The sequence below is a fragment of the Musca domestica genome, unplaced genomic scaffold (assembly GCF_030504385.1).
Source record: "Musca domestica strain aabys unplaced genomic scaffold, Musca_domestica.polishedcontigs.V.1.1 18, whole genome shotgun sequence".
In the NCBI taxonomy this organism is placed as follows: Eukaryota; Metazoa; Arthropoda; class Insecta; order Diptera; family Muscidae; genus Musca; species Musca domestica.
This window is the reverse complement of record NW_026712238.1, coordinates 943,585-957,342: the sequence shown is the minus strand read 5'-3', so window position 1 is coordinate 957,342 and position 13,758 is coordinate 943,585. Positions and strand designations below refer to the sequence as shown.

The following is a 13,758-nucleotide window of genomic DNA, read 5'->3' as shown; positions in this document are numbered from 1 at the left end:
ATATCCATTACAAAAAATAAAATATTTCTCAAGCTTTGATGTCAATTTTTAATTGACTTTAAAACTCGGAAAATATGTTTTTATTAAAACCCATAAGAAAAGATCGAAAAAATGCAACATTAGATAAATACATATCCATTAATTTAATTATTCTTAAATTACTTTCAAAAAAAAACTGTCATTTTAAATTCGTTGTGTCCTCTGTGGTACTTTGATTTCGTTTAAGGGTCTGAGAAAAATTCTCATCAATTTCACCTGAGGGGGGTTCGTAAAAATGATCCCAAGTCTTTAGTTCCTCGTACAACTTGCCACCAGGGCTAGCGGTGCTCATAAATTGTCTATGTGCCATGAGTTTGAAATTTGGCGTTAAATGACCTTCATCGACACCTCTGTAAATGTAAAAAAAAAAACAAATTGTATTTTAAATTTAGCACGTTATAATAAATAATTGTATTGGGATTCAAAAGGAACTATGGGCCTATCTCGCTTCCTTCTCCATGTTACAAACAAATGCACAAAGACATAATACCCTTCGCACTATGTGGTGTAGGTTATAAAAAGTATTCGTATAACCATTATCTGAGTGAAGGTTACGGTGGCATACCAAAGCTTATGAAGAAGCTATAGATTGAAACAATGTTCTTAAAATGCAAACAACGTTTCAACGTTATTTTGGAGGGATACCATTTCGAAGCCTACATATATTACAGTTTTTCACCTACTCCAGGGGCGAAAAACTTAAGCGTTTGAACGAAGACGATCACTTAGAAAGATAGATTTTTCATAAGCTTTCATGTGAATCCATTACATAAACCGCTATCATCATGCAAATATGTTAGCTACACTACGATGTTCCATATCATTGTTACACTTCATTTGTTAGGTAACATACAAACCTATCGAATGAAGTGTAACAAAGATGAGATAATTCTATTATTTCATTTAATTACACCCAAAAAACAAATGTATTGTTAAGGCATGGAAGGAGCCCTTACAATACTCAAGTAAGGTTTTTTTCCAAAACGTAATTCTATTTATGTCATTTTTTTGTTGAATCATACTCTTAGTTACCTTTTAAGTAAGTTCTTGCACGCAGTCAATGCTCGTGGTGGTGGAAGCTTATACATAAAAGTTCCAACGAAGGATATTCCAATTGAATATCTATTATAGCTAAAAGTATGCGCTCCCTCCACACCCCATCCCCGTCCCTCATACACGTTACCATCACAGCCAATTAAAAAGTTATAACCAATATCGTCCCATCCTCGGGTTTCAATGTGAAAAGTCTGAAAAGAGTAATATAATTAAATTTATTTTAGGTATTATATAGCAAAATATGTATACAATAAGATTGGATGCTTATATCATTTTAGATATTTAATCACGATTGGAAGTTTAGAACGTGATAAATTTCGAATTGTGAAACATAATATAAAACGTTCACGTTCTCGTTTAAGACATCAAAACAATTTAGGTTTTATCACATACAATGCACTCGTGCTAAAATGACATTAATTGGGTTACAAAACATATACCTACCTGTATATCACGAATTATACCAATATTTTTTGCTTGTTCTGTAGAGTCACTGGTGGCAGTGTGGGCTAAAAATGACATATGGACATGTTAATTGATTTTATGATTTAGCTTTGTGTTACAGCACTTAATATACTTACAAATAATTACTAAATCTGTTGGTACATCTATAGGACTGTACTCATTAATAGGATCCATTGCAAGCCACCGTGCTCTTGGAATTATTTGACAAGCAGGTCTATAGACTAAAGTATTGTGAAACATATGAATATAAAAATAGACATAATTAAAACTTCACTACTAACCTGGTGGTTTCTTTGGTGTTGCGTGCTTTCTTTCTTGTTTTATATCTGACTTATCCTCATCCAGATTTTCAGATGTGTCATGTGTACACTCACTTTCATTACCATCTTTATTAATTATAATATTGCCATTGATTTTGATAACATGTCCCATTATAACATTACTCGAATTTGAAATACTGAAATTGCCAAAATTTTGTTGTGGCATATTGCTTACAATTTCACTTAATTGCCTTAGATCTGGACATGTTGTGCTTAGCTGGGTTATATCTCTATATTCTCTATCATCGGATTCTAGAAAATAAATAAAATGTGTGTTACATATCTGAGTATACAGTTGTGGAATTAGAACAGTTTACTTATTTGGAAAATAATCTAAGTGTGTTTATTGTGTGAAAATAGACCTGTCAATTTTAGATGTTTTTGAAATGACCCTATGTTCTTGATAACTATACAGGGTGAGATGAAAAACTGCAACAAACGTCAGACTGCCGTCATTTCTAAGCCACTGTTAAAATTATTCCAGTGACAGCCCATTATATTGTTTACAAGCGTACAAAAGCATTTTGGTGAGAATTTTCCACAAAAAAAGTTATTCGTGATGGAATTCAAGCGTGATAGTGTTATTTACTTATATTTGGCTGGAAAACCACAAGTGGCTGTCGTTAGAGTACTCCAGCATTTAAATGTGAATTAATCTTTTTCGTCTCGTACCATCGCTCGTTATCGTGATACTGGTAGCGTAGCCCGACGTCAAGGAAGTGGACGGAAGAAAACAGCCACGTCAGCAGAAATGGTTCGAAAAGTAAAGAAGTGACTTGATCGAAACCCGCGTCGCAGTGGCCTTAAAATGGCTCATGAGGTGAACTTATCGTTATATTACATTCGGGAAATATTGAAAAATGAGCTCGGAGTAAAACCATAGAAATTCCAAAAAGTGTAAGAACTTGCACCGCAACAGAAAGAAAATAGACTCGAAAGAGCTAAAGAGTTGCTTCGCTTGGCCGAAAGTGGTGAACTGACGAATTTGGGTTTCTCCGATCAGAAAACATTCGTTGCCCAGCAGTTTGTAAACAAACAAAATGATCGTGTTTACTTGCAAACAAGGTCAGCTGAAAATGTGCACCTTCGATTGGCCACCAGAACTCAAACGCCGGCCATTGTGATGGTGTGGGCCGCCATAACAGCCGATGGTCGCTCTCTGCTCGTATTAATCGACTGTGGCATCAGAATAAATGCCGAAAATTATCGCGAAAATATTCTTGGGCACGCAAACATTTTGGCCGCAGACTTTGGACATTCCAACAGGACTCAGCACCATCCCAAACAGAACGCGCCACCCAAGTATGGTTACAAAATGAGGTTCCTGGCTTCATTTCCAGCGCACAATGGCCACCAAAATCTCCGGATACCAATCCGTTGAACTATTTTGTCTGGAGTATTTTGGAAAGCAAGGTTGGCAATAAAAACTACCAAAGTATCGATCACCTCAAGCAAGCGATTCACCGGGAATGGGCCAAAATACCGCAGAGCAACATTCGGGCAACGTGTGACGGTTTCATTGGCCGTTTGAAAGCCATAAAAGGTGACCAATTCGAACAAATCTAAACTTATTCTAAAAGTTGATGCTATTTCCGACAACTTTTGCTTTCATTCAATAAAATTTAAAAAAAAAATAAAGTAAAAATTATGGCGTTTGACTTTGTTGTAGTTTTTTATCTCACCCTGTATATGTTGAATTAAACCAAAAAATTGAAAACTTATATAAAAATAAATAATCTGACTTAAGAAATAAATAATTTGATTAAACACAAAAACTAGCTGATATTACAACATGAAACCATATTTTGCCAGACTACTATATTTTTAGTTTGATGCTAACTGGGATTTGGAACAACATTGGCAAATGTATTCGACCTCAAATGTTTAGTTATATCCGACTATTTACCAAATAATTCAATATATGACAAATGATCGGTGTACTAAATGCTTGTGGACCGAGGCCAATTTTTCGAGGTGATACAAAGTCTGAAACAGACCCCTTTACATAGTGGCCTAGGGTATGCAACTTAAATTTGATAAATTTTTATATCTTTTTTTTAATATTTTTTGTCGAAAAATCACATTTTTTGTCTTTTGAGCCCTTAAAAATGGTTTCGAAGAGCATTTTTGGCTACGTCTCATATAATGTCTTTAATATGTTCAAAATTGTGTTCATCAATTGCTCTAGAAGCAGACATAACAGCATTACATCAGAGTCGGGCTTGGCAAAGCAAAATATATAATTACCAACTACCTCGATATCTTCCAATGTTGATTATGCAAGAAGGAATGGATATGATATAGAATTTCCATACATTTTTGAAGATAGTATTCTTGGAAACAAGACTGTCATATATGAGGATATGGGCTAACATATCCATATCCATTTATTACCGATTTTATTATGATTGAGATCTTATATTTGAATGTGAATCGTCGTATATTTGTATGTCTAATCATACAATAATACAATATCTAGTGATTAGCGCATCGCATAACATCGAAGAGCTGTCAGTTAATGGGGCCATTAAACAATGCTTCAACACGAAAATAATTAAAATAATTGTTAAATTCTCGATTTACGTGATGAAAAGAAAAGACTCAATTAGCTTGTACTGTCTATTTATACATTTACCTATTATTTGGCCTGGGATCCGTGTGCCGAGGGCATGCTCTTCGCCTGATTCTGAATCCGAGTCGCTGGAATCAATAACACTAGATTCAACGGTCGAATCATCAACTGAGTCTAAATCTTCCAGGTTTAGAGAATTCAGCCAATTCCTGGTTTTCTCCTCATTAATTCGCAGACGATCATTGGCATTCATGGTTACAGTATTGTGCGATTTTCTTATGAATAGTGAAATTTCTTCCACACTTTGTTTTTCTTCTTATTTTATCTTATCATAACTCTTATTGCGATCTCAAGTCAAGTGTGGCGGACAAAGATGTTCTCAGCTAAGAAAAACTTGCGGATTTTGAGTTATGATTTTGATTTGCATTGATTGTGCAGTATAGAGAGCTTATGTTGCGTTTAAAATCTACATTAATGGTGAGGTTTTGTATATTATATCGGAGATTTTTAGGTAACTCGCAATTAAAAATCTCTTGTTTATAAAACTAATTATTTTTCACAGGGTGGCACGGAATAACAAATTTTATTGTAATTCTTGCCATTTATCGATTTCGATGATAATAATAGGTGTGTCTGGTTACTTTTCCTGCAGGAATTGTCCAGCAAAATCTTTCTGAGAGAGTAAGGTAGTTTTATTCTCTTTTGCAAGGAAAATTCGAAAAGTAAACAGACGGTATTCCTGCAAAAGCTTGCAACTAATCAGCTGATTTGTAAAAACAAACCAATATGTCCCCTATTATAAAAATAAAATGAAAGGAAGGACCACAAATTTTACAAGTTTTTTAAATAAAAAGGAAATTAGCAATTAAACAAAAATATCAGCAATAAAAGAAAGACAGATTTTATGTGTTCCCCGGAGTCCTTTCAATTTGTTGCTAATGGCGTTTGTCTAAAAACCTTGGAAATAGCCTTTTATTTTCTTATTACATATTAATATTTACGTTTTTCACATTTTGTAAAGTTTATCTCAAAAAAAAAACAATTAGTCTTGCCCATTCCAAAAAAATATTTTCAAATTGAAAGCACAAAAAGAAATAAACAAACAATAGAAAACATCTAATTGAATGTCGATGAATGTGAAGAAGAAGAAGAGTTGCAAGTGATTGCAAGAAGAAATTTTTCCAGCAAGAATTTGCAAACTCTCACTGAAAGAACTGTCAAAATTTCTCTTTCCGACCGCTCTCTTTTGCAGAACTTTTGGGTTAACAGACGACTTCCAGTAACAATTTGTAACAATTGTTACCAATTTTAGGGTAACCAGACACACCTAATAATGCCAAGTATATTGCGGCCCATGGATTGTCGTCCGATCATAGTAGCAGCACCACAATACATTTTCTTCTTGTGTTTTCCATACAAAAGGTTTATAGTTGTGTTCCAGAACCTGCAATATAGTACAATATTGAACAAAATGTTTAACCGGGTAAAATTAGAGGGAAATCCTTAAAAATCAGGTCCATGTCTTAAACATACCAAAAGTGAATGTTGTAAAATTTGACTATTATCAAAATTTACCCGATTTTTATAATTTTCTATTGAAACTTTTGTTTTATTCGCCTCTCATTTTAACAAAAGAAAAAGAAATTGTTCAATTGTCAAGGTTTGAAACTGCTAAACTTCGAAGTTTCATATGAATGTGTCTTACTTGTGTGGTGAAAAACGTCGACCGAGTACGTTGAATGTTAGATAACGCTATTAGTCAATCAGCATATGCCAATCATAGTATGGTTTCAGAACCTGCAAAATAGTACAATATTTAGCAAGTTTTACATTTTTATTCCCACCACAATTCTATGGAAGGTATATTAGATTTGTCATTCCTTATGTAATGCCATGTTTACGTTAGAACTTTTTGTATGGTTAACCTACTTTGAGAGGATTTATTTGAAGTAAAAGTAATGGATATGACAATTTAAATCTAAATCCAGTGGGTTAACCCTCATATATATAAAAGTACTTTAACTCCTCGAAATATTCATAATAGACCCTCAAAGTATATACATTCTGATCAGCGTAAAATTCTAAGACGATCTAGCGATGTCCGTCTGTCCGTCTGATGTAATCACGCTATCTTTCGAACGAATTGAGATAGAAGGCTAAAATTTGCTTACATGCATAAGTTACCAGTAGCCAGGTTAATGCCATGTTTACGTTAGAACTTTTTGTAGGATTAACCTACTTTGAGAGGATTTATTTGAAGTAAAAGTAATGGATATGACAATTTAAATCCAAATCCAGTGGGTTAACCCTCATATATATAAACGTACTATAAGTTCATAAATGGGCCATGTCGGTCCACGTTTTCGTATATTTCATGGTCTTATCGAGATTATTTACCGGAACTATTTCATATTTAAAGTTCGTAATGGGTACTACAGTCTATGACAAAAAAATTTCGTATGCAGGTCCACGTCTTCGTATAGCCCCCATATAACGTTATCGGTATTTTCATGATATTAGCGACATTATTTACCGGAATTATTTCAAATTTTATATTTGAAGATCGTAATGAGTACTACAGCATATGATAAAAAAAGTTCATATAGTCCCCATATAACGGGTTTCATTTAAGTTGTAGTTTTCGGATTTTTTTGAAATTTTTAAAGTTCCTTCCAAATTTTGGAGGGTATTAAAAGTTCGGCACGGCTTAATAATTTTAAATCAGGAAAAGTATGAAGTAAATGAAAACAACTTGTTGCATTTAATTTCAAAGCAATTTTGGAATTGAAATGAAAAATTATTCAAATGAAAAATATATCAAAAATGCATATCATTACAAACTTTGAGGTGTTACCAACAGAATGATAAAATGAATGACATTCCCCATACAGAACTGTATAGCCTATACAAAACCAATTATTTTATAAACATGGACTGTCATTTCGTATCAATTAAAAAAAAAAAACAGTCATACTAGAAATCGCTTCTCAAATCAGCTTTGTTTATTTTCATCATAAAAATGTTCCCAGTTTTTTATCTCCGCAAATAATTGCCTTCCAGGGCTTTCCGAACAGATGCATTGTTTGTGACCCATTAATTTGAAGTCCTTCGACAAATGTCCCTCGTCAACGCCTCTAAACATGAAAAAGTACAAAAAAACTTAATCATACAAGAATTACTTCATCTTGTCAATAAATCACTTACATTTCTAATAATTTCTTGCATGCCTGCAAAGCCTTTTCGCTGGGCAATTTAAGCATAAAATTCCCAATGAATGCTATGCCAATCGATTTTCTGTTATATCCATATGTATGTGCACCGACGACACCCCAACCCCGTCCTTCATAGATATTTCCATCGCATCCAATTAGAAAATTATATCCTATATCGCCAAAATCTTGGCTCCCAATATGATAAGCCTGAAATTGTTATTTTTTTAGTACATTACACATAAACAATTTACATTTTAAACTAACCTGTATGCCTTGAATGATATTAATATTTGTTAACTTATCATTAGAACTATTTGAAGCAGTGTGAGCTAAAAAAGACAAGAAATCTTTTAAATTAACAATGTTATGAAATAAATATACGTATACATACAAATTATTACAAATTCGGTTGGTTCTTCTAAGCTTAGGTATTCTTCTAAGGGCTCAATAGCTGACCAGCGGTCTCGGGATGTTATTAGTTGTGGCGTTTCAGGGTCTTCAGATAAATATAAATAATTAAGTATATGAAAAAATAAGGAAAATGAAAAATATTCTCACTTTTCGGAGTTTTTAGAATAATATTCTTATCCTTCGTTTCCCCTATTTTATTTGCTATTTCCTTGGATTTAGATTCTCCACATATTTCATTTTTGTTGTGAACTTTTAATATGAGATCACCTTTAATCTTAACTATATTACCAACAACCACATTGGAAGAATTATTTATGCTAATATCACCAAAAACTGGAGACGGCAATTGACTTAAGAGGTTATTCAGACTTGTTATATTATCACTTTCAAGTAATTCTGAAATATTGTTGTAATTTTCATCCTCATCTACGGTGGCTAAAAATATAATGCATTAACTTTATATTTATATTAGATTTTGGCAGCTCTTACTTGTTGATTCGCAAACGCTGGTCTCTTCTATAGAATCTACAAACGACTCTGTATCAATATCGCTTTGTACATGACTATTTTCAAGCCATTTTCTTGTATTTTCTAAACTTATGGGTAATGTCTCTTGGGAACTGTAAGACTGCATTTTAAATAAACTTGGCGATTTTAATTCAGAAACAAATTCAGCTCTAATCCGTATTTTCTTCTATGATAAACTGATTTCCTTTGTTGGCTGAATCATATTAAACGTGTATGATTATACATATATATATGTGTGTGTCGAAGTGAATGTTCTTCCCCTGAGAAACAAAATGCAACATATAGCCCAAGTTACCATGTGTCATTGGTGTTTAAATGTGGGACACTTTAAAATTTTTAGGTCTTTTTAATGATGAGGAAAAATATATTTGAGACACACAAGGAGAAAAGATATTTTGTTCATGAAATGAATAAAGATATAACAGCATTTATTTTGATTTTGAATTAAAAATTGGTTTGAGAAAATTAATTTTTTAAATTAGTGTATTTGGATGATACTTATGAATCTAAACAACTAAAAATATATTAAGGTTACCTCTTCATTTTCGGTATTTTTAAGATTTTAAGCCACAATATCCAACGAAACTAGTTGTAATTTCAACATTTTGACTCCAAGCACGTCGTGGTTTTTCGATTTTTATTGTTTTTCTCTATTTTTAATAACTTTATTTTCGCTTGAGGTCAATTGTAAAATCAATGTTTTATTTTTATTTTCCAAAGTCGTCTTCATGGAACAACAATAAACAATAACAACAAAAATTTACTTTTTTTTAAAAAGAACAAGTAAAAAAGCTGCATGTTCGGGCCGAACTTTGAATACCCTCCAACATTTGGAACGAATTTGGCAATTTTCAAAAAATAAAATCCGTTAAAAATTCTGTTAAAATCCCAAAAATATCAAATGTAGCCGTCATATTAGGGTCTAAACGACGACGTGGACCTGCATAGGCAATTTTTGTCATAATCCATTAAAATATTCAAATGAGAAACTTGAAAAAATCGGTAAATAATGTTGCTAAAATCATCAATATATGACGGTTCTTTTATTTGGATCTAAATGACGACGTGGATCTGCATAGGCAATTTTTGTCATATTCCATTAAAATATTCAAATGAGAAACTTGAAAAAATCGGTAAGTAATGTTGCTAAAATCATCAATATAGGGCGGTACTTTTATTTGGGGTCTATACCAAAATACCACAGGCAATTTTCCGCAATTCCGGTGAATAATTTCAAAATCATCAAAATACCGGATATCGGGAGTTACCGTTACAATTATATCTATACAATATACACAATTTTCTGTCTTAGGCTGTAGTAGCTGTAGCTTTAAATACCAAATTTGAAATAATTCCGGTAAATAATGTCGCTAAAACCAAAAAAAGATATGTATCAAATTTAACCAAAGTAACATATAAAAGGATAAGGAAAGCATCATCCGAATCAAATTAGCAAAATTATTATAAACTTCCAAAATATATCTTTTAATTCAATTTTAAAGTTCTATTTCAGAACCTGCAAGAATCTTCTCTTTTTGCATTTTTTTCGATATCATACAGGGGAAAATCGGTTATCATAGTAAAAACTTTTACATTCTTGCAGTTCTGGAACAGACTAATGCTAGAAACACAATTGGAGCGAACGACGAATTTTTTCGCGGCGTATGTTCGTCGTCAAAAATAAAAAACATATGTGTATATGGAAGTGCACACAATAACGGCGCCGGCGAAAATTTCGTCGGTCGCCGCGAACTCAATTAGCTTTATTTCTATTTCATACGCCGGCGAACGGCGACAAAACAATACAAGGTGGCCATACTTGTACGAATTTTATGTGTTTTAGTGCATAAATTTACTTTTTACTTTAAAATTTGTTATGGTCACTCTACAATGTTATTCGTATAAAAAAAAAAACATAAATAATTTGATTATTTATTTGTGCACTTGCGCCTGAGTGAAGATGGATATCAGTGAATTTATAATAGAGAAGATGGACATAACTGAAATTATAAAGAATTATGAGTTCTTGTATAATTTTCATTGTAGTCAACAAATGAGCAAAAAGTAAACAACTTCATCAGCTGTTTTATAATTTCGTCGGTATTGTGTTCCATACGACGAATTTTCGCGGCTCATTTTGTCGCCGCGTAGGGCGAAATTCGTCGTTCGCTCCAATTGTGTTCCTAGCATAAGGTAGATCTAACAGGTAACCGCATCGGCGAATTGCTACAACAAAGCAACTTTTGTGGTCCCCTCAAATGTCAAAATTGGCATCTAAGGCGAAAAACATAGATTCGCCATGACATTTAAAGGTTGCGGCAAATTCGTTTCAACCAATCAAAAACGAGGTGTTTGTTTACATTTTATTTTGTGTGCCTCTCGTCGTAAAGGACGTCGTTTTTATTGTTAAAGAAATAAGAGTAAAATAAGTATTAATTGTAGTATTGCGATATTTTTTAAACCAAGAAACTTATAATGACTATATTTTACTGGTTTAAACCGAAAGTTTTCCGGAACTGCAAATGACAAGTGTCGAATTCTTGCACTACTTCCCGTGATGTACTTTGGGAATCTTAGATGTTGAGGCTAACTTAATTCTTAAAGCTGCACTCCATTCTAACCTCCTTCCTTCATTTTCTTTTAATTTTTTTTACTGGTTTCATTCTTATGCTAGGAACACAATTGGAGCGAACGACGAATTTTTTCGCGGCGTATGTTCGTCGTCAAAAATAAAAACCATATGTGTATATGGAAGTGCACACAATCACGGCGCCGGCGAAAATTTCGTCGGTCGCCGCGAACTCAATTAGCTTTATTTCTATTTCATACGCCGGCGAACGGCGACAAAACAGTACAAGGTGGCCATACTTGTACGAATTTTATGTGTTTTAGTAAATAAAGTTACTTTTTACTTAAAAATTTGTTATGGTCACTCTACTATCTGTTATTCGTATAAAAAAAACATAAATAATTTGTTTATTTATTTGTGCACTTGCGCCTGAGTGAAGATGGATATCAGTGAATTTATAATAGAAAAGATGGACATAACTGAAATTATAAAGAATTATGAGTTCTTGTATAATTTTCATTGTAGTCAACAAATGAGCAAAAAGTAAACAACTTCATCAGCTGTTTTATAATTTCGTCGGTATTGTGTTCCATACGACGAATTTTCGCGGCTCATTTTGTCGCCGCGTAGGGCGAAATTCGTCGTTCGCTCCAATTGTGTTCCTAGCATTAACTTGCTCTTAAATTATTTGAAATATTATAAAAAGGTACTTTTAGGGAAGACAACATAAACAAATTTGTTGTTGCATTTATTTAGGGCGAATTCTTCATTACAACAATTTGTTTTGATATTTAATGGTGCCGTCAGCTGGGCTGATGCGATTACCTAGTACATCTACCTTGTTCTGATGTGTACTAAAGGCCGATTAATCGGAAGTCGACTTACCTATCCCTATTCTCACAGCGGCTTATTATTAATTTTTTTTTGTTTATGTAGGGGGTCAATTTATTTTATACTAAAGTTATAGATAAAAGACAATAGAATTAGTTTAATAGTCATTATGAGTGAGCCAGAATCTGCCCAAGACTTTCATGCTACACGTTTAGAAGACAGCAGCAGCGGCGAAGATGACACAGATATGCATGAATCTGTGAAACATCAAGAGCAGGATGAATGTCCTCCAAGCACAAATACAAATACTGGTGCCGCTACTTCTAATGAATACGATGAAGATGAGTGGAGAGAAAATGAATTCGAAAATCCACCCGTTGATGGAAACATGCGTGTCGTTGCATCTCACTACAACGAACTAAAGGAGTCTGGGAGAACAGAACGAGTGAAATCCCGCATTTTTCATATGCGTAATTTTAATAATTGGATCAAGTCCCAGTTAATCTCAGAATACATAAAACGAATTAAAACTAATCAACGTATGGGTGATCCAATGCGAGTATTGGACATGTGCTGCGGCAAAGGCGGGGATTTGCTCAAATGGGAAAAGGCCATGATAACACATTTGATATGCACCGATATTGCCGAGGTGTCCGTGGAACAGTGCAAAAGGCGATATGAAGACATCATTCGAAGAGCAGAACACTCGAAATTTGCCCACAAATTTACCGCAGAATTCTTTGCATGTGACTCTACACTCGTACGGTTGCGGGAGCGTTTCAAGGATCCATCGCTCAAACTGAATTTGGTTTCGTGTCAGTTTGCGTTTCACTACTCTTTTGAATCATTGACACAAGCTGATTGCATGGTTCGAAATGCCGCAGAATGTTTACAACCTGGAGGTTTCTTCATAGCAACAATACCGGATGCATTTGAAATAATGAAACGTTTACGAGCTTCTCCTAATGGTCGCAGTTTTGGAAATGAAGTTTACAACATAGAATTTTGTTCGGATACAAATCCACCTCCATTTTTTGGTGCAAAATATCAATTTCATTTGGAGGGTGTGGTGGATTGTCCAGAATTTTTGGTACACTTCCCAACGTTAGAAAAGTTGTGTCGCAAATATGGCTTGAAGTTGGAAAGAAAAACTACCTTTGCCGATTACTTTAAAGAAAACATGGATAATGGTATGATTCCAATTAATCACTGACCTAACTAATTAACTAATCTCACCTTGCTTGTAGGCCGTAATCTTTTGCAGCGTATGAGTGGTTTAGAAACTGTATATCCAAATCGTGTTGGAAATGATGAACAGTATGAACATATCAAACGTTATTGTAAAGGCAACACTGGAAGGCCATATGGTTCACTTTCGAAAAGTGAATGGGAGGCAGCTAGTAAGTAATAGAAACTACTTGAAATGTCTGTGTTATTTGTTGCATTAGCTAGTCCAATTTTGACAATGTTTTTGTTACAAAAGCCGATTTCGGAACTTACTAATGCTACGCTTGCACAAAATGAAAGGTCTTTCAATTACATATTAATATAATTATTTCTTACATCTATTTCAGCTCTTTATCTAGTATGCGCTTTTCGTAAGTGTAAAAATACTTGGGACTCCCAAGGAAAGCCGGTGTTCGAGTTTGATTGATCTGTCTGTGCTTAAATTAAATAACTATGCCTTACATCGAACACTAGAGCAACCAAAACATTTTTGTTACAAATAAAAAAAAACAAAGACAAAAATGTAAA

The 13,758-nt window shown here is 33.7% G+C and overlaps 2 protein-coding genes across 2 annotated transcripts; one reads left to right on the top strand and one right to left on the bottom strand.

Annotated features, from left to right (window-relative positions):
- Positions 1-128: 128 nt before the first annotated feature.
- LOC101889083 (uncharacterized) lies at positions 129-8,806 on the bottom strand. Its single transcript, XM_005187314.4, has 12 exons — positions 8,565-8,806; positions 8,223-8,510; positions 8,056-8,160; positions 7,929-7,993; positions 7,657-7,871; positions 7,450-7,586; positions 4,516-4,767; positions 1,842-2,132; positions 1,677-1,781; positions 1,540-1,604; positions 1,072-1,286; positions 129-389 (listed from the first exon to the last, which is right to left on the bottom strand). Exons 1-12 carry the CDS (start codon positions 8,707-8,709, stop codon positions 179-181), a joined length of 2,094 nt encoding a protein of 697 aa, XP_005187371.2. The 5' UTR covers positions 8,710-8,806; the 3' UTR covers positions 129-178.
- A 3,285-nt stretch (positions 8,807-12,091) lies between these two features.
- Positions 12,092-13,758, top strand: LOC131801849 (mRNA cap guanine-N7 methyltransferase-like). The gene is made up of 3 exons (XM_059120847.1): positions 12,092-13,193; positions 13,251-13,403; positions 13,578-13,758. Exons 1-3 carry the CDS (start codon positions 12,173-12,175, stop codon positions 13,655-13,657), a joined length of 1,254 nt encoding a protein of 417 aa, XP_058976830.1. The 5' UTR covers positions 12,092-12,172; the 3' UTR covers positions 13,658-13,758.

What these genes read in the sequence shown, in the direction of transcription:
- LOC131801849 (XM_059120847.1), top strand. Translation starts at nt 12,173, where the DNA reads ATGAGTGAGCCAGAATCTGCCCAAGACTTTCATGCTACACGTTTAGAA. An exon ending in TAAAGAAAACATGGATAATG is followed by an intron (nt 13,194 to 13,250) that starts GTATGATTCCAA and finishes CCTTGCTTGTAG; the next exon opens with GCCGTAATCTTTTGCAGCGT. An exon ending in AAGTGAATGGGAGGCAGCTA is followed by an intron (nt 13,404 to 13,577) that starts GTAAGTAATAGA and finishes CATCTATTTCAG; the next exon opens with CTCTTTATCTAGTATGCGCT.
- LOC101889083 (XM_005187314.4), bottom strand. Translation starts at nt 8,709, where the DNA reads ATGCAGTCTTACAGTTCCCAAGAGACATTACCCATAAGTTTAGAAAAT. An exon ending in ATATCATTCAAGGCATACAG is followed by an intron (nt 7,872 to 7,928) that starts GTTAGTTTAAAA and finishes TAACAATTTCAG; the next exon opens with GCTTATCATATTGGGAGCCA. An exon ending in AACAGATTTAGTAATTATTT is followed by an intron (nt 1,605 to 1,676) that starts GTAAGTATATTA and finishes TGTCATTTTTAG; the next exon opens with CCCACACTGCCACCAGTGAC.